The sequence below is a fragment of the Mesoplodon bidens genome (genome assembly GCF_964165515.1).
Source record: "Mesoplodon bidens genome assembly, chromosome: 4".
Taxonomy (NCBI): Eukaryota; Metazoa; Chordata; class Mammalia; order Artiodactyla; family Ziphiidae; genus Mesoplodon; species Mesoplodon bidens.
This window is the reverse complement of record NC_138160.1, coordinates 144,521,144-144,545,862: the sequence shown is the minus strand read 5'-3', so window position 1 is coordinate 144,545,862 and position 24,719 is coordinate 144,521,144. Positions and strand designations below refer to the sequence as shown.

Here is a 24,719-nt window from a genome sequence, read left to right as displayed (position 1 = left end):
AAGCCACGAAGACCCAGCCGACGCTGCCACTCTGCTTTCCCTCCAGCTCAGCTCCTACCCCCGGTTGCGAGAGGAGACCGAACGAATCGTCACCACTTACATCCGGGAACGGGAGGGGAGGACCAAGGACCAGGTACTGGCTTTTTGTTTCATTCTTCAGATACAGTTTATGTGCAGTAGATCTTGGTTGTGCAGTATGAGTTTTGACAAATGCATACTGCAAGGTCACCACCACCTCACCCAACATACAAAACAGTTCTGCCACCACCCCCCAAATCCCCATCCTTGTGCCCCTTTGTCAATCCCTCCCCGACCCCCAGGCCCACAGGCCCCGGCAACCACTAGGCTGCTCCCCGTCCCTGTAGAATGTCATGCGAACGGACTCTTGGCTGTGGTAGCCCTTTTTTTTGCAGTACACGGGCCTCTCACTGTTGTGGCCTCTCCCGTTGCGGAGCACAGGCTCCGGACGTGCAGGCTCAGCGGCCATGGCTCACGGGCCCAGCCGCTCCGCAGCATGTGGGCTCTTCCCGGACCGGGGCACAAACCCGCGTCCTCTGCATCAGCAGGCGGACTCTCAAACACTGCGCCACCAGGGAAGCCCCTAGACTTTCTTTTTTTATATATATATATTATTTTCCATTATGGTTTATCCCAGGAGATTGGCAGCTGTTTATTCAAACTGGAACCGAAACAAGCCCACCTGTTGTATTTGCTTGTGAGATCACCTTGTATAAAACAGTCCCTCTCCCCTTGACATTGACGGAGAAGAAACTTGCTCATTTGTCCTTTACAGGGTCCCCCATTCCCTCGAAGCTTCTGTAACCTGGAAGTTTTGTGAAAAGCTTGAGAGACTCTAATTTGTTTTGTTGTCATGGTTGGCAAGAATGCTACTGTCCCTTCCATTACACACCAGAACCCCCTGTTGCCCCACTGTTGTCATGGCTGGGCTCCGGGGCAACAGGACTCAGACCTTCTAAACCAGCAACAGTGTCTCCCATGGACGGAGCACCCCAGCATTTTCCAGCACCCCCCAAGATCCGAGTGCCTGGCCCGCTTTATGCTTGAGGGTTCAGAGGCACAGTGAAGTGACAGGACTGTTTAAGGGCCTGTGTCTTATCTGAGATGACATCCTGACTGGCTGGTGTGTGCCTTTGTGCCCGTGTGTTTCATTTTAATGTCCTCACCTGGCCAAATTACCTTTGCCAGTTTTTTGTTTGTTTTAATTTTACCTAAGTATAGTTTTTCTGGTTTTTTAAAAAATTTTTATTTATTTTTGGCTGCGTTGGGTCTTCGTTGCTGCGTGCAGGCTTTCTCTAGTTGCGGCAAGCGGGCGCTACTCTTCGTTGCGGTGCGCAGGCTTCTTATTGTGGTGGCTTCTCTTGTTGCAGAGCATGGGCTGTAGGCACGCAGGCTCAGTAATTGTGGCTCGCAGGCTGTAGAGCGCAGGCTCAGTAGTTGTGGTGCACGGGCTTAGTTGCTCTGCAGCATGTGGGATCTTCCCAGACTAGGGATCGAACCTGTGTCCCCTGCATTGGTAGGTGGATTCTTAACCACTGCGCTACTAAGGAAGTCCTTTACTGAAGTATAGTTGATTTACAGTGTTGTTTAATTTCTGCTGTACAGGAAACTGATTCAGTTATCCATGTATATACATTCTTTTTCATATTCTTTTCTGTTATGGTTTATCACAGGATATTGAATATAGTTTCCACCTTTGCCGTTTTAATGAGGCACTTACAGCATGCCGGACACTACTCTCAACATGACATATTGTGACCTATTTAAGCCTTTGCAGTGAGGCCTTATTGCCCTGTTCCAGGCCTCGGAGGCCGCACTTGTGGCTACCACATTGGGCTGCCTCACTCTGCTCTTTTGGCCCAGTCTTTCTCACTTGTGAGGCCTTGGTGTCTGGAAGCACCCATGCCCCCTTTCCCCTGCAGATGGGCCCCAGGATATGGGAAGGGGTGGGTGGGTGACCGCTGTTCTCCTGCCTGGGAAACAGCGTGGTTGTTCCGGGGCACCCCCTGCTGGCGGGTGCGGGAAGTGCTCTGGCAGCGGCCCCTCCCTGCCACGCTGGGCTCTGTACTCACCATGACCCACGCTTCCCCCCAGATTCTTCTTCTGATCGACATCGAGCAGTCCTACATCAACACGAACCATGAAGACTTCATTGGATTTGCCAAGTATGTACTTTTCAAGATAGCGGCTGGTGGGGTGGCATGAGTGTCCACCCTCAGAGCCATGCCTTGAGAAAGGCGGTCAAGTTGGGATTCCGCTGCTGGGCCGGGGCACGAAGGTCTCTCTGTCATGGGTCCCCAGGTGAAGCGCGGGGCCATCGGAGAGCATCTGGAAGCTTTGCTGGATAGCAGCGACCCCCCAGCCTCGTTGTCCCCAGTGCACCCCCTGTGGGGCATCCCCATGGTTAGTTTACGGAGGAAAGAGCAGTCCAGTGGTCAAAGGCTTCGAGAAAGGGCAAGGCTAACTAGCGTTCAATGCTTCCTTTCCTGCAGGATTTCTCAGAGCCTTTCGTAGACTCACGTGCAGCTTTCCCAGTCTCCCCCACATGCACTGGGCCCTTTCACTGAGCAGCTCAGGGGCTCAGGGCTCCAGGGGCTGCTCTTCGGGAAGTGCTGCCAGGATTTGCATGGCTTCTGTCTATATGCTGTAGATTTAAAACTAGAACCTTCCACGGCACCTGGATAAGGGGCCAGAAGAGCAGGGAGCTGATTTCAGCAGGATATAAATATAAATGCTGGTGGCCTCCAGTGTCACCCACTGATGCCATCAGCCCCCCGCCTCGGTGAGTATCACACAGATTGTTCTGATGGCTCATGAAGGTCCTCTTTCCGGAGCCTGATAGAATAACAGGCGGTTGGTAGCCAGCCTCCTTGTATTTGTTTAGCCAATATCGCTGGTGTGCTTTCGTTGCACCAGGCCCTGTGATAACAGCAGTGAGCAGGCCTAGACCCAGGTCCCCACCCTGAAAGGAAGGTCCTGCGCCGGGGACAGAGCTGCCCCCAGGCAGTTCAGACACAGTGTGGTCAGTGCCGGGGTCGGGCTGTCCACCGCCCATGGGAGTCTGGAGGGCGGCCTTGTGGCCTGGTCTTGGGGGTGCAGGGAGGAAGGGGCTAGCAGGCTGGGCAAGAGGGTCTTCCCGTCCAGGGTCTCTGCTGGCTGAGTAGTTCCCTAGGTAGCCATTTATCAGTGCACTCAGCTCTTCTGTGCTGGACACGTGGTCGGTGAGTGGAATGAATGAATGAGTGAATGAATGAATGAATGAATGGGGGGCATGATTAGAAGCTGCTGCCCCAGCCCAGATGAGCTGAGGGCCCCGGCCGGACTGCCCCTGCTGTGGGGAAGGCTGAGGGGCCCCGGCCGGGGATTGCCCCTCAGGCTGGGCTCTCGGCCTGGGGAAGCAGCCCCACTTGCTCCTGTTCCCCCAGCAGCCGGGTGTGTGGGGCCTGAAAACGCTGGTCCCCCTTTTCAGGTTGCTGCTGCTTTCCTCACCTTGATGTCTCTGCTTCTCACACTTCATCCACAGTTCCTTCTCACAATCTCTCCTGTTTTTCCTTTGACCACTCCACTCTTTCCTCTGGATTCCTGGGCCTTCCCACTTGCCCCAGCTGTTACTATACTGAGCAGCTGGTGACCGGGTGGGTATTGCCTGCTGTGTGCCTTTTCCCTAGTGTGTGAACGGGGGACGCCCTGGCTGGGGGCGGGGCCCAGGGTGCCAGGCTCCACCCGGCCCAGGCCCAGGCCCCAGCCCTGGGTGGGATGTCGCAGGGGCCCCCGGAATAGCCACGGAGCACTGCCTTTGTCCTAGGACGGTGAACAAGCCAGACTTGGGCCTTGCCTTTTCAGAACCCAGAGGCTGAGGACCCACACGCTGTCGTTAAGCCAGGTCTCATAAGGAGGATGTCAGTTGGAAAGGAGGGCAGGCGGAGGGGCTGTGGGAGAGGGCAGTGAGGGACGAGGCTTGGAGAGATCTTCCCAAGGAAGTCACGACGGCCAGGCGATGGGGCCGGAGCGGGGTCAGAGAGCACTGGAGACAGGGAAGGAAGGCTGAGAAGCAGGAGCGTGAGGAGGCCAAGGCAGGGTGGAGGGGAGAGGTCAAGGCCTCTTCGCCAGGAGGGCCAGCAGGCCAAGGGGAGCACTTTGGATTTCCCCCCCAACACACACCACACACACACACCACACACACCACACACGCACACGCACCACACACACACACACGCACCACACACGCACCACACACACCACACACACACACACCAGACACACACCACACACACATACCACACACACACACGCACACACACACACCGAGGAGGCAAGGGAAAGAGGAGCTGCCAGGCATGTGTGAGACCCAGGAAGCCCTTAGGAAGTAGAGCATCTGGGACCTCACCAGCACCCAGACATCACTGTGAGTGGCTTAGCTCTGTGTCCTTCAGGCACTATTGATCCACCTCCTTCCTGTGCTTAGAAGTTCTGGGGTGTTTCCTCACTGCCCTCGAAACACTAAAAACAAGGCCCAGAGAAAAAGTCCTTGTAGTAAATGTATTGATTCTTAGGGAAATCATTGGATAAATTCCACTTCCATTCTTTTCTTTTTTTTCTGCGCCGCACGGCATTTGGGAATCTTAGTTCCCTGACCAGAGATTGAACCCATGCCCCCTGCAGTGGACGCGCAGAGTCTTAACCACTGGACCGGCAGGGAAGTCCCTCATTTCCATTCTTAATGTTCCACCGTTTACTGATCTAGGAACAGAAGCCTACTTCCTTAACACACATGCACGCACGCGCACGCACACACACACACACACAGAGGCACACACGCTACCTTATCCAACAGCCAGCTTGAACTTTAAGGTAAAATCCCAGAGGCAGTCAGTAAAGGGATTAAACAAGATGTTTTGCCTTTTCTTATTGTTTCAAAAGTTCCAGCTAAAACAGTATGATACGAAAAGACAATATGACCCCTAAGTAACAGGAGTTAACAATTGGTTGCCGGTGGTGATAATGATGGTCCGAGTAGAAAATATATTAGGACAAACAAGGGAGCTGAGTAGGTGCCCACGTACAAAATAAAGGAGACTTGATATGTCTGTCTGTTGTGAGCTAGCCAGCAAACAACATAGATGAAGAAGAAAAGAGATCTGGGACTGTAGGTAAATAAGGGACCTTGCAGAAACACATTGACCTTGACTGTCCTCTGACTTGGGTCAGGAGCCATCCAAGATGAGTAGCGTTTTCATGGTGAGCAGCTGTCCCATAGCCTCATCTCCCAGGCTGGATGGCCCTGTGGTCAGAGCCGCTCTGGGCCTGGTGCCCGGGCCAGGATGGGAGGAGAAAGCGGGAAGAAGCCGCAAGTTTGACCCCCCAAACACTGAAGGTTACTCTGAAGCCAGCATGGCTACCTCCCAGCCACTTGGGAATCCAGCTTCCCATGCCCGCTCTTGGAAGTGCCAGGACCCAGTGACTCCTAGAAATAGCTGGCGCTCTCAGGAGTGGCCGAGATCAGGGATGAGAAGTCAGGGTTTAATTCGGTATCTCGTTCGTTCCACGAGCCCGCTCTCTTTCCCTTGGGCAGCCCTTCGTACACGGGGGGCTCCTCTCTGCCTCTGCCCTTGGCCCCCACTCGGGAGAGAACCCCGCCTGGGCCACGAGGGCCTCTTGCTCCTCGTCCCTCTGGGCTTCCCGCCACATGAGCTCTCTCTGTGCTTTGGTTTCAGCGCCCAGCAGAGGAGCACCCAGCTGAACAAGAAGAGAGCCATCCCCAACCAGGTAACCGCCCACCCCTGCACCCTCCGCGGCCCACAGCTCCACCCTCGGGGGTGGGAGGGCGCTAAGGGACCACCGAGCCCAGCGATGGCACCTGGCTCATAGCATGTCCCGCCAGAAACCGCCCCCACACCCCGCCAGCCTCTCAAGTCCACTTAGGTTTTGATATTTTGGGAAACCAAAGGAGAGGGGCAGCCCAGTCCCTCTGGTGTCTGCAGCCACATTGGGTTCCCGGGCCCAGCCCTGGAGACTCAGAGCCTGGGGGGAGGCTGGTTATGACAGGCGGGTCTGGGGAGCCTGGGGGTGCTTTGATCCCCATACCTGGAGAAACCCAGAGCTGTATGGGGGGTTCTCTACCTTGATGTCATGCCCCAACCAGAGGCCTTGTGAAGTAAGAACAGCTTTATATAGGCCAGTATTAGGTGCCCTTTTTTTTTTTTTTCCTGCTTAAGAAAACACATCATCTTTGCCAAAATTTCTGCCGGTGTCCCCTGCCTTCTCCACGTCGGGCGGGGGTCGGGGTGGGGGCTCTGCTGTTTATCTTGCACGATGACAGAGCCCTCTGGAAAAGAAAGGTGTAACCATTGCATGATTTTTTTTTGCGCTTGCCATAGGTAATACATATATTGTTGCTTTTTCATTTCGGGAGATGATAATGAATTAAATATTAACACCATGAATATAATTAATAGCATGTAATATTTTTTTTCTTTTGCTGTTTTCTCCCCCTGCTCTTCTCTCTCCTCATTTTTGTGCCTTTCCTGCTTTTTCTCCATCCCCTCATGTCCCTTACGTCTCTTTTCCTCCGCCTGCTCTTCTTTGATTTCCCCACAACCCTAACTTTGCATTTTCAAAGGGGGAGATCTTGGTAAGTACTCACTTAGTGTGGTAGCAAACATTAGAGAACCTGGTAGTGGTGGAGACCACGCCACCCCATAATAGCCCCTCCCCCACCGCCACCCCCTGCCATAAATAAATAAATAAATAACAGAACAACTAAAAATCCAGCTAACCTTTAAAAACCCCTGCTGTGGCTCCCACCTGCCAGGCTTCGTGTTGCCCTGGGCTAAGCTGACTCACACAGGCACTAACCTGACCACTGCCCCCATCTGGCGCCCACCCCTCCAGCCCATTCCTGACATGATTTCCTTGTTTCCTATAGGTCAGGGATGGCAAATACTCAGCTAACACCCCAGGCCTTTCTCCCTTCACCTCCCTGGCTGGGGAAGATTTTGCTTAAGCCCTGAAAGAGCTTATTCTTGCCACTGCCACCACTCTGTTTCCAGACAACACCATGCAGAAAATTTCCCCTCCTGCACTCAAGGCAGACATTATTAATTGATCCAGCACTCTTTTCCTTGTACCTCTTTCCTGTCCTGTGCCCCTGGCAGACATCACTAATTGATCCTGGCATTTTTGTTTCCTAAGCATGTCACTACTCCTCATTCCGTGGCAGAAGTGACTAACGGGTCAAGGAATTTTTTCCCCCATGTGATAGCTTTGCACGTGATATCCCTCCTGTACCCATGACAGACATTGATCAGGGGACTCTCTCCTGGATGCTGCCACTATCCTCCTGCCTCCATAGCAGATACGATGATTGATTAGGCTGTTCTGTTGCACTTGCCCCTGTCCCTTTGCCAATGGCAAACATCACTAATTGATCCTAGTGTCCTTTCCCACAGTGCCCAGAATTCTCACCACAGTGCTACCCATTGATTGGTGAATGGTATTTGCCATCCCTGTTTTAGGTAACACCTCTTCTCTGTGTGTGACCCAGCCCAGCCCGGCAGGGAGCAGGCAATGCTCACTTCTGAGAGTTGGGCTCTTTTCAAGGTGCTTGCCTTTGGGCAGCTGGCTTCGGCCGCACTCTCCACCTTGGAGACCATGGCCTGGCCACCAGCCTTAACCGAGGCCTCCTTCTCCGGGGTTCTCTCCCCCCACACTGGGCGGGCCCTACTGCTGCCCTCTGGCAGGGATCTTCTGGTGACCCCAGGATCTTTCCAGTAGCTGAGCTGAACCCCTAACAGGACCTGGAAGATGCAGAAGAGGCCAAAGCTTGCCATGGTTGGGGGCGGTTGCAGGAGGAATGGATCGTCCTTGGGCCCATGGTTCCCACTTTCCCCGTGTGTCACCCCCAATCCCCTTTGAATGGTTTCTTCCCTCTAAACAGCCCAGGGGCATGTTTCTCCCCACACCCATACCCTGAGAAGTTTAGTCATTCTTTTCCTGCCAGATTCCACACCCCTAGCCACGAAGCCCAGCCCTGCTGTGTGTGTGGCTGTGGCTCCTGGGTCTCCCAGCCATGGTTTCCATCCCTGCCCAGGCGACTCACCCAGGGAGGAGGTGGGCCCCAGCTGCTTCGCTTCTCCTGGCAGCCCTTCCTCCCGCCCCCAGCGTGCCTTCCCCCCGGAGCACGGGAACCCCGCCTGCCTCTTCTGTCTCCCCAGCTGACCCTACTCCTGCTGCCCCCGCCCCCCTTTTCTAAGCTCAGTCCCTTGGGCACAAATCTGGCTTTTGGATGAGAAGGCCCGAGCACTCCTTTTCCTCTAGACTCAGCGTCTGTGTCTGCCACCAGCAGCTTGCCCCTCCCCAGGGCAGGATTTTGTCTCTGAATCCCCTTGGGCTCCCACACAGGCAGCTCTCTGGGTGGCTCAAGGGCAAAGGGACCTGAGGGGGGCCAGTGCTTCTCCAGGCCTAACTAGCAACTTCCTGCCCCAAGGCTCAGATGTGCCATTTCCAACATGGCCACATGCCCTGGAGCATTATAAGGGCCCCATCTGCTAGCTTTGACCTGTACCTGACCCAGGGTGGAGGCAGGCAAGCCAGCTTGGCCACCGAGGGGTGGCGGTGGGGGCACATCTGCCTCCCTGGGAACGAGGCTGGGCCTGGGAGTGTGGAGGCCTTGCCATGTGAGGACTTCTTCTCTGGGGAGCACCCAACACACACAGCCTCCTCCCCGCCCCGGCTGTCGATCGATGACTGAAGTTTAGAAGCACCCACTCTAGACCTGGACTAAGACAAGGCAGGCCCTACCCTGCCCCTGGGGGAGCGAGGAACAGGTGGGGACAGGCACCCACGCAGCTCTGGAGCTGGGTGTGGTTGCCAGATGCAGGGGCTCCTTCCTGGGTCCTTTGTAGGACGGCCTCGGGCCTGAGTCTGGAGACCAGCCTCGCCCCCGGCCTGACCACCCGTCCCACTTTGCCCGGGACTGAGGGCGTTCCCAGGACTTTGAGGGCTAAGCCTGGGGACCTCCTGGACAACCCAGGGCGGGTCGGTCACCCTGCTGCCGGGACTGAGACCGTGACCTTGTTGGGGCTGACAGTCTCTGCCTGCTGCCCGACGGCCACAAGACTCCCAGGTGCTGTCTCGTCATCCCAGGGAGGGAGAAGCCTTAGCACGGGCTGCCAGGTGGCATTTCAGTGGTGGCACAGCCTGGGCAGGGACTTCTATGTGGTGCAGCGGTCCCTGGTCACTCTGTGGCCGCCTCCGCCTTCCTGGTCTCTGAGGCTTAAGAGCTCATTTCCAGCCACAGGCGGGTGGTGGCCCTGTGAAGATTTGGTGTGCCTGGGGGCAGGACAGAGTAGACAGGATGAAGCCCCTCTTGAGACGCATCCACTAGGGAGGCATGTGGGAGGCACGTGTAAGGGCCCAGAGGCAGCCCCAAAGCCCTACCCCACCCTGGGGGGTACAGCGCTAGCCCTTCCCCTCTGTCCATGGCCACTGGCAGCCCAGCTCCTGCAGCTTAGCCCAGTTTGTCGCTGCCTTGGCCCCGGGCGTCCCTGCCTGCGCCTACTCGTGCTTCCCACCGCCCCGGGGTCCCCAGTCCAGAGTGGTGGGAGGCTCCAGCCCACAAGCGCCTCCATGGCCCGGGGAACATGGGAGCGTGGCCTCCCCAGGCTACCTGCGTTTAGCTGTCAGGTGAGTCCCCCACGCAGGCCTGGGTTCCGTCTCCTGCTCAGATGACAGCAGTGGCCAGATGAGCCCCATCTAGGGGGTCTCCCAGCCCAGAACCCGGATGTGCCAGTCAGAAAAGTGGGACCACGTGGGTTAAAGCCAGAGTGGGGCATGATCCTTGGCGGGTCCCCTGGGCTCAAACTTTTGTCCCCAGCCCTCTGGGTGGAGGAGTCTCTTCATCCTCATATTCTGAAAAGAGCCTGTGGGGAGGGGAGCCCTGGGGCGGGGGCTGGCCTTGACTCCTGGTCAGAGCAGGTCCCTGTGCCCACCGATTACCTGCTTGGGTGAGCCGGGCAGCAGAATCAAGCCTCTGCCCGTCGCCTGGGCGACTCCTCCAGCTCTGCATCCACAGCCGCCTTCCACAGGGCGCGAGGGGCAGGGCCCAAGGGTGTCGCTGGTACCGCGTCTCACCAAGACAAGTGTGATTCCTTCAGTCACATCCAACGTGACATGGCCCCCCATACACACACACAAGCCTGGGATGCCGTCCTCTGGGCCCCTTCCAGCTGGGAGTACCTTTTGCCACCTGTGCTAATTCAACCTAACCCCAAGCGTAGAGGGGCTCCCCAGGGACCCAGTTCCCAATCAGCCTGGGGACTGTGAGTGAGTCCACGTCCGCCCGCCCGAGGGCCCCACGTTGGGTCTCCGTTGGGAAGTGCTTGGGGCAAGGTGGCCTGGAATCAGGGTGCCTGGCTTTGGGCTGGAGGTGTCTCTGCCATGGTCCCCGGTTTCCCGCCTTGCTGGGGGCGAGGGCGCTGGCCACTGCGCTGGGGCAGGCCGGGCTGGGTGGTGGCCGCTGTCCCCTGCTGAGCCCCGCCCTCCACCCTCCAGGTGATCCGCAGGGGCTGGCTGACCATCAACAACATCAGCCTGATGAAGGGCGGCTCCAAGGAGTACTGGTTTGTGCTGACGGCCGAGTCACTGTCCTGGTACAAGGATGAGGAGGTGAGTGGCTGGCAAGGATGGGATGGTTGGGCAGTTGTGGGTCGTGCTCTCCACACCTCCCTCCTCTGGGTGGCGCTCCCTCAACTTACTGCTCATTCGGGAAAGGCTCCCTGAGCACCACCGTACCCCAAAGCTTACCACTAGGATGGTATCAGCCAGGGCCGCAGGGTGTCCAAAGGCACTGTGCATCATATCTGAGCCCCTCACGGCCCCCCGTGCAGTCGTGCCTCATGGGGGCTGGGCTCCCTGAGGAGGAAAGGGACATGGGGGAGGCTCCAAACTGATTCCACCCTTCAAAATCATGGCAAGGTGGGGGGCTTTCAGAGGGGGCACGGCCTAGGGTCGGGGACTCAGGTTCATGGTGAGGCTGCTGGGGTTCCATTTTCTACAGCTAACCCAGGCTCAGCCAGGCCCTTAGCCTCTCTGGGCCTCAGTTTCCCCATCCGTGAAGTGAGGTAGAATGGCCCTTGCATCTTTTTTTTTTTTTTTTTTTTTGCGGGACGCAAGCCTCTCACTGTTGTGGCCTCTCCCGTTGCGGAGCACAGGCTCCGGACACGCAGGCTCAGCAGCCATGGCTCATGGGCCCAGCCGCTCCGCGGCACGTGGGATCCTCCCGGACCGGGGCACGAACCCGTGTCCCCTGCATCGGCAGGCAGACTCCCAACCATTGTGCCACCGGGGAAGCCCGGCCCTTGCATCTTTGAGGTGCTCAGTCACGATGTCTGTCCTGAGATCATTCCACATGTGTTGTCCTCCTCAGAAGGATGAGGGAGGCCTCTGGGAACAGCACCAGGAATAATAAGCACAGGGGGTGGTGTTGCACGTTGCCTCGTGCCATGGTCTCCCTGAGCCTGTGGACGGGGCTGTGAGTGCACCCCTGTTCCCTGGCCTAGCGGGCAGCCCCACCGGGTGCTGCCGTGCAGATCCCTCCCCCACCTCGGCCCATCCTCCCGTCCTGAGTGGCCCATTTCGTGGCTTAGTTCTCTTAACAGAACGACAGTACCATGGCTTAGTGGCCTGGGAGTGAAGCCACTCCTCTGGTGTGACTGCACAGGCTTCCAGGGGCCACCAGCGAGGGCCAGTGTGTTTCTCTGGGTTGCCCTGTGAGAGGCAGCACAGGCGCTCCCTGTCGTCAAGGTGGTATTAGGTGGCTATCGATTTGCGTCTGTCACAGAGGTCCCAAATGAAGGCACTTACAGAGGTGGTCTGTTCCTTGCCCGCATCCCGGCAAGCTTGGCAGCCCTGTGCCGTGAGGCTGGCCAGGGCCCTGGCTCCGCCTCCCCCATGGCCATTGTAACACATAGCTCCTCCTCGTGGTCCAGGATGGCTGCCCCATGCCCATCACCACGTGGCCACAGGAGGGAAGGAGGTGCCTGACAAGGAAGGCACACGCATCCCTCTGCGCACATGCTCCGGAATCTTTGCTTCCGCTCTGTGCTTTGCCCACATGGGATGGCACAACCTCCAGCCCGGCCCAGGTGCCCCTGGAGGAGAGGCCGGGCTTCTCTGGTCGCCCCTGGAGCTGCCCTACCTGGCTCTCCCCCCTTGGGGTTTTGGGGTGACCCGCACACCTGGGGCTTCACTGGCAGCTGACCCCATCCCAGAACAGGCAGGCCTGTGCCCAACCATGTGTATTTCTACCCAGGCTCAGAGACAAGACAGGTAGAACTCTGTTGGCGCCTCTGGGTAGCCCTCTCTTGTTTATGAAGCCCCTGCCCTGTGCCAGGCTCACTGGCTGGGAGAGCCTGCCATGGTCCCACACGGAGGGCATTCTCTTCTTCCTCCTCGTCAGTAGATACTCACGTCCTTTTGTCAGGGAAGGAAACTGAGGTTCTGAGCAGTGACTTGCCCCCATGTCACAGGGTGGGGAAGTGTCCCCGTGCGGTGGGTACAGGACACAGGCTCCCTGACCCGAGGCATCTCAGCCCCACACCTGGACCACTCCCCACTGCCCAGGCAGGAAGCGGTTCCCACAAGTGGCGGGTGTTTAAGAGTAGAATGTCATCATCCCACTCCCCGTGAGGCCGGAGACTCATCGCTGGAATGTCGTGAAGACTTGGGAGCCCCGAGTCCCCCAGGGGACCTTGTCTGGGTGGCTGCTTCTAAACTGGGGTTGTCCTGGGCCTTCCTGGGTCGAGATGCAGAGGGAGGGTGGGCGGGACCGGGCATTTCTCAAGGAACCTGCGTGGCCAGATCCGCTCCTCAAAATGGCCGGGGTGCAGTGTGGGTGGGGATGACGCTTGCACTTTTTCTCCCTCTCTTTCCTCCCCCGCAGTCTGAAACCCAGTCTGCTCTGTGCTGCATCAGCTGTCAGATAAGCTGAGAGCTGGTTCGCATCTTTGGGCTTTGGGGGTCCCCGGGGCAGTAATGCCGGGCCTCAGGCAGTTGGAGAGGGGGCTTCTGGGCCCATCCCCTAGCCTGGCGATTCGCTGTATGGCACAGCGAGAGCTGTGAGCTCAGTTTTTGACTGAAGGAGGAGCCCTACGTTTCTCCTTCATCTGGGGGTTGAAAGCAGGAGCCCCAGACCCTCCCTTGGGGCCCCAGAGCAGAGACGGGGGCAGTGCTGGGAGGAGGGTCGAGCGCCGCCGGCGGTAATGAGAACCAGCAGACCTGTGAATGGGGCCCTGTGTACACCCCAGACACAAAGCTGGCTGAGGTCGGGGAGAGGCAGGCGCGCAATCCTGTCTGTCTGTCCGTCCCCCGCCCTCCCCCATCCCCGCCAAGTTAGGATCCCAGCAAGGGCCCTGAAAATCACACAACAGGGTGGCCACCCCCGGGGTCAGGCCACCATCGCAGAGAAGCCTCAGAGAGAGGCAAGACACCAGTATTTCTTTATTTAAAAAAATAAACAAGAGGTGGTGGTTACTGGAGGGTAGGAATAGGAGGTTGATTCCGCCAGAGCCCCCAACCCCTCAGCCGGTGTCGGGGCTCTCTTTGCCCCTGCCCGGCGCCTCTTTTCCTCCCCGGCGCCCACCCCCGCCCAAGCCCTTCTTCTTTATTCCAGAATCTTCTGTCCAGGCCTCCGGCCCGTGGGGAGGAGGGCGGTGGGTAGTGGCACTCACCTCCTGGTCTGCCTCGCTGCGTGGGTGGCAGCAAGTTTGGGTGGGGGGCCCATCCCGATGCGCCGCTCGCCCGAGCCCAGCCTAACCAATGTGCAGACTACTGTACACATTCAGAGCCCCCTGAACAGGTAGTCTGAACACTGGGTTGGCGGGGCCGGCTGTCCGTCCCGCGGGCCCCCTGGGTAGCAGCAGGGCTGCAGCGCCCCAGCACCTCCGAGCAGGCGAGGAAGCCACTGGTCCGCCCGCGACGATCTGCTTCGTCTCTTCTGACGTGGCACGGCCGGGGCCAGCGCGCATCTGGAGAAAGTTGTGGGTTTTCAGGAAATCCTAAGGAGGCGGGGAGGGGGGGGCGGTGGGGCGGGAGGGAGGGTTTGGGTCCGTGGCCTCTGTGCACAGGAGAAGGTCTCTTTGGGGGTGGGGGCGGGGTACATGCATGCCTCCGTGTCTGTGTAGTGTGTGTTTGTGTCGTGTATGCGTGTGTGTGCGCGCGCGCGTGTGTGTGTGAGAGTGTGTGTGCGTGCGGGCAGCATCAGGAAGGCAGCCTGTTGTGCTCTGGGCGGAATCACGCTATAAACACTTCCAGATGTGGTGTCTCACTCGGGGCCCGAAAGGACTGTGACTCAGTTACTTGGCCTTAGCCGGCCAACTGGAAGCTTCCTTCCTCATGACATGATAGGGTGGGGGCAGCAGAGGCTCTTCACAAACTTCCGGGCCAGGAACTCCTGCCCTGGCCCTTTCTAAAGCCCCCCAAAATTCTTCCCTGAGATGTTGGAGGGCCCCGGGCTCCACGTTCCCTGGCCTGCCTATACCCCCCTCCCCTGCCCCGGCTCCCAGCATGAATGGGGTTCCCGCCTCCTTGGCTCCTCTCCTTGCCCAGAACCCGGTGGACTGACTGACCCTGGAGCATAAGAGTGACAGACAGACAAAAGAAAATCCCTGGCGCCTCGCAAGCACCAGCTCTGCGGTGGGCATGTGCTCGGGACTTTCACCGTGTCTGTCCTCACCTTGCACCAGGAGGACGAGACTCCTACCCATCTTTGACAGCTGAGGAAACTGAGGCAGAGAGGGGCAATGACTTGCCCAAGGGCACATGGCTGGGGAGGGGCCGGGCCCAGCTGAGCTCCTAACGCCTCAGTCAGGACTGAGCCCACGCACCGAGCCTGCCACTCGCTCCTACCTACCGTTGAGTAGTCCTGAAACTCCAAGTGGCCCTCCACCCTCTGGGGGGGGCCCCTGGGCCCCCTTCCCCGCCACCACTGTGGCTGCTCTTGATTTGGGGAGGAACCGCCACGTTGGGCTTTATTCTGAGCCCGTCTGGAGGTCGGGTAGGACGGGTGAAAAGAAGTGAGCTGCTGTGTGAGGGGGGCAGGTCTCTCTTCTCCAAAGATGCCCAGGAGGTCAAAGACCAGGAGGGCAGTGGGGAGAACCTGGCTTCTGAAGTCCCACCGTGGCCCACTCCACCTGCTGCGTGGCCCTGGGCGGCCCGCTTCCCTCTCTGAGCACGATGCTTCCCTGGCAGGGATGTGTGAGAGGGCCCCATGAGCTGCTGGACAAGCAGCATTTCCCATCAGTCCTTGAGAGCTGCTGTGGGTCGAGTGGGAGTCAGGGAGGGGCGGGGGGGTACCCTGATGCTGTGCTTTGGTTTCCTGATGTAGAAAACCCAGTTAATGCGCTGCCACCTCCTCCCCCCACCCCCAGTAAAGATTAATAGCAATGCATCTCACGGACCTAGGCGTATCGTAGGTGCTTAGCTAACAGGAGGTGGGCTCCGGAGTGTGACTCTCAGCTCTGAGACTCACCAGGCCCGTGCCCTTGACCGTGAGACACGTCCTCTCTGAGCTGCTTTCCCCAGCAGCCGGCAGGACTGCCATGCCCAGCACTCGGTTGGCACTTCCTTTTTTTTTTTTTTGCCGTACGAGGGCCTCTCACTGTTGTGGCCTCTCCCGTTGTGGAGCACAGCCTCCGGACGCGCAGGCTCAGCGGCCACGGCTTATGGGGCCAGCCGCTCCGCGGCATGTGGGATCCTCCTGGACCAGGGCACGAACCCGTGTCCCCTGCATCGGCAGGCGGACTCTCAACCACTGCGCCACCAGGGAAGCCCGGTTGGCACTTTCTGAGCAGGGCCACCCCGGCTTTGGGACTCAGGCATCAGCTCACGGGGGCCTCGCTTTCCAGCCCCCTCCCCCGCCCCCACTGCCTGCCCCTCTATGCCTCCGTCTGTCTGTCTGTCTGTCTGTCTGCCTCTCTCGAAAATGGGATCATATTGGTAACTCACTTGCAGGCTCGTCATGAAGAAGTAGTCGTGTTAATGGTTTCATTCACTCAGTGGTTGGAATCTGGGTGGAGTCAGAGTCAGCCAGTTTTGAACATCCACTGTGTGTCAGCAGTAAACCAAACAGACAGGAGTCTCCACCCGCCCCCACTCCGAGGATCCAATGAGTCATCTAGGTGACCCTAGGTCAATAAGCAAGATATGCGGGGTGAAGGGGGAGGCTTCCCTGGTCCAGTGGTTGGGACTCTGCGCTCTCACTGCCAAGGGCATGGGTTTGATCCCTGGTCAGGGAACTAAGACCCCGTAAGCCACGCGGCGCAGCCAAAAAAAAATCCAAAAACATACGTGGTGTGTTGTGTTATGTGAGGGGAAGCGCCAAGGGGAAAAGTAGGGGGAGAGTTTGGGGTGGGGTCAGGGCAGGCCTCTCCTGGAGGGTCCCTCTGTACAAAAGAGGCAAGGAGGGCACCAGGCCGGTGTTGGCGGGGGTTGGGGGGGCATGCTAGGTGCAAAGGCCCTGGGGTAGGAGCCCGCTTGGGATGTTCAGAGAGTCACAAAGGCCAGCGTGGCTGGGGCAGGTAAGCGACGGGGAGGGCAGTGCCAGACTAGTTCACCCGAGGAAAAGCAGCATGGGAGGCGTCTGGTGTTGGCCGTGGTGCTCCCGGTAGAGTCCAGCCCAGGGCAGCCTCAGGGCCTCAGTTAAACAGCCCAGGGTGACCCCTCCCCTTTCACCCTCAGGAGAAAGAGAAGAAGTACATGCTGCCTCTGGACAACCTCAAAATCCGCGATGTGGAGAAGGGCTTCATGTCCAACAAGCACGTCTTCGCCATCTTCAATACGGAGCAGAGGTGAGTGCCCCCGACCCCGACCCCCACCCCCCGAGGTCCCAGGGAGACCGATGGCCCCCGTTCAATCATTCATCAGTGTCCACCGAGCACTTGCTGTGAACAGTCCCTACCCTGAGGTCTCACATTGCAGAAAGGGTGTCAGTCAAGAAACAGAAAAGTGCTTCTGTGGGGTGGTCAGCGGGGTGGGGAGGCCCCTCTGGGGAGAGATGAGGATGAAACGATGCAGGAGCCCTGGAGGGTTCTGAGCAGAGGAAGGATGGGAACCTGGCTCTGCTGCTCACCGGCGCCCCCTGGTGGCCACGAGGGGAACAGGCTGAGGAGGCGAACATGGGAGACCAGGGAGGAGACGCCTGCACTGGCCCAGGTGGGAGATGGTGGGGCTGGACCCCAGTGGGGCTGAGGACATAGAGGAGGAAGGGATGGATTCCAGTAGAGCGACTGAACTCCTGGTGGGTGTGGGTATGAGAGCAAGAAAGGTGTTGCTCAGGGACTGAGCTGCCATTGACTGACATGGGGAAGGCAGAGGCAGAGTAGGCTCGGGGCCAGTCGGAGGCTGGGTTGGGGTGATGCTGAGGGAGGGGGACCTGTGAGACACAACGTGGGGCGCGGGGGAGCCAGCTGGGTAAGTATGAGAGACTGGTGTTCAGGAGTGCGCTCCGGGCAGGAACGTGAATTTGGGGAGTTGTCGTTGCATGGAGGTGTTTCAAGTCTAAATGGGATGAGATTCCCTGGGCCAGTATAACAGAGAAGAGAAGGGCCCAGGAGGCTCTCGGTAAACCCATGCCAAGGGGCGTTGGTGGGAGACTTTAGCAAAAGCAAAGACACTTCTCTCAGCTCAGGAAGAGACCCAGTTGGCAGGAGGTCTGAGAGCAGGAGGAAGGGCTGAGCATGGACCCAGGAGGGCCCCTGCCCAGACTCACACCCTCATCCAGGGAACCCCCAAGTCAGGGGTCAGCTGTCAGCCAGGGCCTGGTGGTTCTTCATGACTGGCCAGCAGGCACTGACATCCTCCTTCCTGGCCCCAGGATCACCTTCCCCACTGCCCATCCACATGCACCAAATCCAGCTGAGCCACCTGTTTTGTGCAAGAATCGTTCTATCCTGCTTTGTTCTGGGCTGGCCTAAAACTCTTGAGACCCACTTTGACCATCAGCTGGCTCCAAAAACCTTTATAACCCTTTTAGGCTCATCTATCCCTACCCCCCACCTCCCCTGCCTAAGAAGCCCTAGGGTGTGTGGGAGAACCTGGGTTCTGCGATGGGACAGGCCTGCTGGGAAGCTCTTCCTGGCTGTGTAACGCCAAACAGCCATCCCACCTCCCTGGCCCTGTGATCTCCTGTGCAGCGGGGTGGGGGGGTGAAGATATTACCTAATGTATCATTTAGGGGTGAGTTCAGGAAACCCAGAATGATAGTAGCAGAAACAAGATAGAAGTTGGGTTTTTTTAATATAAATCAAGTCCAGACTTTACCATCCGGGGCAGGTTGGACAACCCCACAGGCATCCAGGCCCAGGCCCTGCTTCTTATTTCTCAGCTCTCCTCCTCTTTGTCCAAGATGGCTGCTCAAACTCCAGCCATCATGATGATGTTCCAGGCAGCAGGAAGGAGGAGGAGCAACAAAGACATGCTCCCTTTCCCTGCTCTCAGCTCCCTCCAGAAGTCTCAGGGCAGCCACTCACTGACTGCTGGTTGGCCTGAGCACTGTTGTGAGGCCATCCGTGCCTAACCTCAGACCCAGATCTCACTCGAAGACTTTGGGACAGCTTGGCACCTGCCTTGTGGGACAGGATGGCATGCGTGTAGCATGGATCCTGGCCTATGTATGGAGAGCACTGCCCAGAAACACTGGTTAGTGTCTGTCCGTTTTTCCCCCAGCCTTTTGGCTCTGCACCTTCTGCTCACAGACCCACATTTGCCCAGCAGTTCACAAGCCTTTGCTGGGAGTTTCAGTCCTGCCCTGGCCAGTTCCACCTCCCTCCCAGGAATCGGGGCACATGCTGGGTGACCTTTACTGTCCAAGGCAGTAGCCACTAGCCGCATGTGACTGTTTCTTTATTTTTATTAATTTTTATTGGAGTTTAGTTGTTTTACAATGTTGTGTTAGTTTCTGCTGTACAGTAGAGTGAATCAGCTATACGTATACATATATCCCCTCTTTTTTGGATTTCCACATGTGACTATTTAAATGTAAATTGATGGAAATAAAATAAAATTTTACATTCACTTTCTCAGCCATGCTGGCCCCATTCCTGATGCTCAGAAAGAAGCCACCGGTGGCTCATGGCTACTGCGTCAGGCCAGAACGGTTTTTTGGATGATGCTGCTGTAGCTTCTCTAGAAACACCTTGATGGGAGCTCCCCAACTGGCGGAGGGTGTCGTGGGTCACTGCCCACTTCTGGAGGGGTCGTTGGCAGCCTTTGGCTCCCCCAGGAGAGCATAAAGGAGGGGATGGGCAGTTCCCAGGGGAAGGAGAGGAGTAGTTGAGCCCACAAACAAAACACTGCAGATGCCGCTAGATGCAGACTCTTGCTGAGCACACGCCCTGCTGTCGGCACGGTTTTGGGTGTTACAGGCACGAATTCACGGTACTGCCGTCAGCCCAATGGGGTGCAGGGGCTGCTGCCATCCTGGGGCCTCTGGTCGTGAGTGCCCCTGGTCAGGGGTGAATCCTGGCCAGTCAGGCCAACCCCAGAGCCTGAGCACCAGCTCACTGCACCCACCGGGCCCACGGGCAGGGTCAAGCATGCGCCTTTCCCTCCCTCCCTCTCACCACAGGAACGTCTACAAGGACCTGCGGCAGATTGAGCTGGCCTGTGACTCCCAGGAGGACGTGGACAGCTGGAAGGCCTCATTCCTCCGAGCCGGGGTCTACCCTGAGAAGGACCAGGTGAGGAGCGCCCTGCCCGGCCGGCACACCTTGAGCTGAGCTGGGAGAAGAAGGGCGGCCGGCATCTCACGGGATGCATCATTTCAGGCTGTGTTTGCCAGCACTCTCTGAGGGCATGTAGCCCATTCCCTCTTGAGCAGACAAAGCAGAAGGGGCTGGAGAGGGTTCTGTCATCGGCGCCCAGAAGGTTCTCCAACTAAAGTCAAGGACAGGGACACACGTGGACCGGGATCCAGTCTGCTTTGTTCTCTCTCCTTTTTTCCTGTCCTTGAGGCGGAGTGAACATGGCCCCCAAATTAACATGTTCCAATCCCCAGGTGAGAGGCACTAGCCCACCTTGGACTGTGGTCACCCCCAGGTCCGGGCAGCTCAGCCCAGGGGCAGGCAGGGCCACATGGTGCCAACGCGGCCATGAGGGGCCAGCCCCAGAGGATCAGCTGCGGGTGGGGTAGGGCAAGCAATCCCCAGAGGAGGGGGGCTCCCCACGCTGGACTCAGGCTGCAGTCACCCCTCATGGCCTCCCCTCCCCACTTACAGGCAGAAAATGAGGACGGAGCCCAGGAGAACACCTTCTCCATGGACCCGCAGCTGGAGCGGCAGGTGGAGACCATTCGCAACCTGGTGGACTCCTACGTGGCCATCATCAACAAGTCCATCCGTGACCTCATGCCAAAGACCATCATGCACCTCATGATCAACAATGTGAGTGCCTGCCCCTCCGGGTCCCCCTTCCCCCAAGACAGGGGGGCAGCCGCGGCCAGATCTGGGCTGAACACAGTCTGTATAAAATCAGAAATGAGAGCGAGGGCTTCCCTGGTGGCGCAGTGGTTGAGAGTCTGCCTGCCGGTGCAGGGGACGTGGGTTCGTGCCCCGGTCCGGGAAGACCCCACATGCCGCGGAGCGGCTGGGCCCGTGAGCCATAGCCGCTGAGCCTGCGCATCCGGAGCCAGTGCTCCGCAGCAGGAGAGACCACAAAAATGAGAGGCCCACGTACCGAAAAAAAAAAAAAAAAAAAGAAATGAGAGTGAGTCTCACCACCTTTTAAACATCACAGTCAGGATCCCCAGCCTCTCTTGGGAAATGGGAAGGTACAGACACATGGGGCTCACACTCCCATTTAATCGGGTCATTGAAGCTACCACCATGCTTGTGCACTTTCTCTAAAGTTTTCCAGCCTTACAGTAACCCTGGGAGAGGGCCTGCTATCATCCCCATTTTATAGACAGGAAAACAGAGGCCCAGAGAGGTCAAGAAGCCTGACCCAAGTCACTCAGAAGAGCGAGGGGTGGGATTCAAACCCAGGCTGAGTCTGTCCCCAACTGTGGCCTCCTGGTGGCCTACAGCCCGGCCTGCCTTCACCCCAGGGCGTTACCTGCTACCCCCAGGGCTCCTGAACCTCTCAGGGTATTAGACTTCTCTTCGGTGAAATGCAGCTGTACTGATGTCTCCTGCTCCAGGCTGCTGGGAGGGCTCAGGCCTTGGGCTCAGCACTAGGCACTCAGAAAGCTATGTAACCCAGGTTCAGTTTATGTCGTGACTATGAAACCTCTAAATACGACAGAGTCTAAAGCAAAAATCCCATGCCCCTTCCCTTTCACTCCATTCTTCCCAGTCTCTTCTTCAGTGGTGGTCAGTGTTAAGTTTCATGGGTGTCCTAGTACCTTGTTCACGTATAGATGGGATTTGCTGCAGCTATGAACTTTTAAATTCATGTATGCTTTGACTCAGCAGTTCTTCTTGCAGGGATTTCTCCCACAGAGACGTTTGCCAACATGCAAATTGAGCATGTACATGGTTATTCTTTTCAGTGTGTTTTATAGTGGCCAAAGATAAGAAATCTCTATCCATTTCTTAGAATCCATTAAATAAATATCCAATCTATTGCAAAAAATACCAAAAAACAAAAGGATGAGAACTATCTCCAGGTCTGTAATTTTTTTAAAACAGAAAAGGTATAGAGCATAACAGAATGATCAGAAAGGCTCCATTTGTGTAAAAACGGAAGGGAAATTATCTATTTATAATATGCCTAGAAATCTGGAAGTTTGTTCAAGGACCTAATGACCAGTTGCTCCCTAGAGGGAGAACTCAGGGGGCCTAAGGAGGCCTGAGTGGACAAAGGAGTTTTCACTGTATCTTTAGGTTATATTCTATTTTTCCTTTTACTCATTTTTCAGAATTTAAATGTTTGACTAGCTAGTGCATTTACGTGGTTCGCAAATGAAAAACTATCCAGCACTGTCATCTTTGTACATGTTGAAAGTTCGAGAAAATTCATCCATCCATATATGTATTTTTTTCATGTTCTTTTCCATTATAGCTTATTATAGGATATTTAATATAGTTCCCTGCAGTATACAGTAGAACATTGTTGTTTATTTTATATATAGTAGTTTGTATCTGCTAATCCCAAACTCCTAATTTATCCATCCCTCCACCCTTTCCCCTTTGGTAACCATAAGTTTGTTTTCTATGTCTGAGTCTGTTTCTGTTTTGTAAATGAATTCATTTGTATCATATTTTAGATTCCACATACAGGTGATATCATATCCATTATTCTTTATGGCCGAGTAATAGTCCATTGTATATATGTACCACATCTTCTTTATCCATTCATCTCTCGATGGGCACTTAGGTTGCTTCCATGTCTTGGCTATTGTAAATAGTGCTGCTGTGAACATAGGGGTGCATGTATCTTTTCCAGTTATAGTTTTGTCTGGGCATATGCCCAGGAGTGGGATTGCTGGGTCATATGGTAATTCCATTTTTAGTTTTTTAAGGAACTTCCATACTGTTTTCCATAGTGGCTGCACCAATTTACATTCCCACCCACAGTGTAGGAGGGTTCTTTTTCGCCACACTCTCTCCAGCATTTATTATTTGTAGACGTTTTGATGATGGCCATTCTGACTGGTGTGAGGTATACTTCACTGTAGTCTTAATTTGCACTTCTCTTATAATTAGCAATCAACATCCTTTTTTTTAAATTAATTTATTTATTTTTGGCTGCGTTGGGTCTTTGTTGCTGCGCATGGGCTTTCTCTAGTTGCAGCGAGTGGGGGCTACTCTTCGTTGCGGTGCGTGTGCTTCTCATTATGGTGGCTTCTCTTGTTGCAGAGCACGGGCTCCAGGCGCGCGGCCTTCAGTAGTTGTGGCTCGCAGGCTCTAGAGCGCAGGCTCAGTAGTTGTGGCACACGGGCTTAGTTGCTCCATGGCATGTGGGATCTTCCTGGACCAGGGCTTGAACCCATGTCCCCTGCATTGGCAGGCAGATTCTTAACCACTGCGCCACCAGGGAAGTCGCCAACATCCATTCTTAAAAGGACAATTGTAGAAGGCGACTTCTCCTTTGAGATCTCATACATCCACTGAATTGATATTTCAGTCTCAAAACCACTCTTGCCCTTAATGGGGAAGCTCTGGAAGCATCCCCTCCAAAATCAAGAACAAGTTGGCCATTTCCACTTTTATTTAATCTTCTTGTAGGGTGACTAGGCAATGCAGTTAGACAGGAAAAATTTTATTTATTTATTTATGTGTGTATGTATGTATGTATGTATGTATGTATGTATGTATGGCTGTGTTGGGTCTTGGTTGCGGTGCACGGGCTTCTCATTGCAGTGGCTTCTCTTTGTTGCAGAGCACAGGCTCTAGGCTTGCGGGCTTCAGTAGTTGTGGCACATGGTCTCAGTAGTTGTGGCTCGCAGGCTCTAGAGCGCAGGCTCAGTAGTTGTGGCGCAGGAGCCCAGTTGCTCCGCGGCATGTGGGATCTTCCCGGACCAGGGATCAAACCCGTGTCCCCTGCATTGGCAGGCGGATTCTTAACCACTGTGCCACCAGGGAAGTCCCAAGAAAAATAATTTAAAGCTGTGAACATCAAAAAGAAAAGGAAAAACTGTTCGTATGTAAACATGAACATGTGTACTTAGAAATCCCAAGAAAAGTAACCGAGGGACTTCCCTGGTGGCACAGTGGATAAGAATCCGCTTGCCAATGCTGGGCCCGTGAGCCATGGCCGCTGAGCCTGCGCGTCCGGGGCCTGTGCTCCGCAATGGGAGAGGCCACAGCAGTGAGAGGCCTGCGTACCGCAAAAAAAAAAAAAAAGATTCTAGGAATAAGTTTCACAAGAATCTGATGAAATGGGTTGGAAGAACACTTGCAAGCACCCCTGAGGGAACTCGGGAGACAGCTGAGTGGAAAGCTCACCTCCTTGTGAGTATCTCCCATGTTCTGCAGTCAGGTGAAAGACGAAGCCCCGCCCAGCATGCTGGATGCTCTTCTGGCCATTCGCAAGGCTGGCTGAGTTCTTGGCTGGTGTGGTGGGAAGCCCTGACCTCTCCAACCCTTGTCCTCAGACGAAGGCCTTCATCCACCATGAGCTGCTGGCCTACCTGTACTCATCGGCGGACCAGAGCAGCCTCATGGAGGAGTCGGCTGACCAGGCCCAGCGGCGGGACGATATGCTGCGCATGTACCACGCGCTCAAGGAGGCGCTCAGCATCATCGGGGACATCAGCACCAGCACGGTGTCCACGCCCGTGCCCCCGCCCGTTGATGACACCTGGCTCCAGAGCACCAGCAGCCACAGGTCTGCGAGGCCTGGTCGCCTGCAGGCTGCAGAGGCTGCTGCCTGTGGGATCCGAGCTCCACCCCCTGCCACGCCCCCACGTGTCCATCAGGGCACAACCCATGGGTGGGCGGGGTGCAGGGGCCCCGACCACGGATGGCTCAGCACCCAGGGCTAGCCACAGTGTGGGACGGCCTCCCTGTCTAGGCCTGAAGGGACTGGAGACAGAGGGTTAAAGGCTGGCCTGTCTCCTGGTGCCTTCCATTGGTTAAGCCCCAAACAGAAGCCAGAGAGGGCAAGGGGCCTGGGCAACCCCGGCCATAGGGGTGAGCCTCCTGGGGCACAGAGAATAGCTGAGAAGGGCAGACAGAGGGGGGGAACTGGAGGGACACGTGGAGGGT

At 56.4% G+C, this 24,719-nt stretch overlaps 1 protein-coding gene across 9 annotated transcripts in view; it reads left to right on the top strand.

The window, feature by feature from the left end:
* Positions 1-24,719, top strand: part of DNM2 (dynamin 2) — a 101,613-nt gene that overhangs the window by 73,596 nt on the left and 3,298 nt on the right. For 5 of the 9 annotated variants that reach the window (XM_081232130.1, XM_081232133.1, XM_081232126.1 and 2 more), the window contains exons 11-19: positions 47-133; positions 2,113-2,183; positions 5,733-5,784; positions 6,638-6,649; positions 10,570-10,683; positions 16,753-16,862; positions 19,640-19,751; positions 20,289-20,453; positions 24,107-24,339. In XM_081232130.1, coding sequence (XP_081088256.1) covers positions 47-133; positions 2,113-2,183; positions 5,733-5,784; positions 6,638-6,649; positions 10,570-10,683; positions 16,753-16,862; positions 19,640-19,751; positions 20,289-20,453; positions 24,107-24,339 — 956 coding nt within the window. The remainder of the gene's footprint in view (positions 1-46; positions 134-2,112; positions 2,184-5,732; positions 5,785-6,637; positions 6,650-10,569; positions 10,684-16,752; positions 16,863-19,639; positions 19,752-20,288; positions 20,454-24,106; positions 24,340-24,719) is intronic. The other 4 variants (XM_081232132.1, XM_081232131.1, XM_081232129.1 and 1 more) reach the window with 1 other exon arrangement.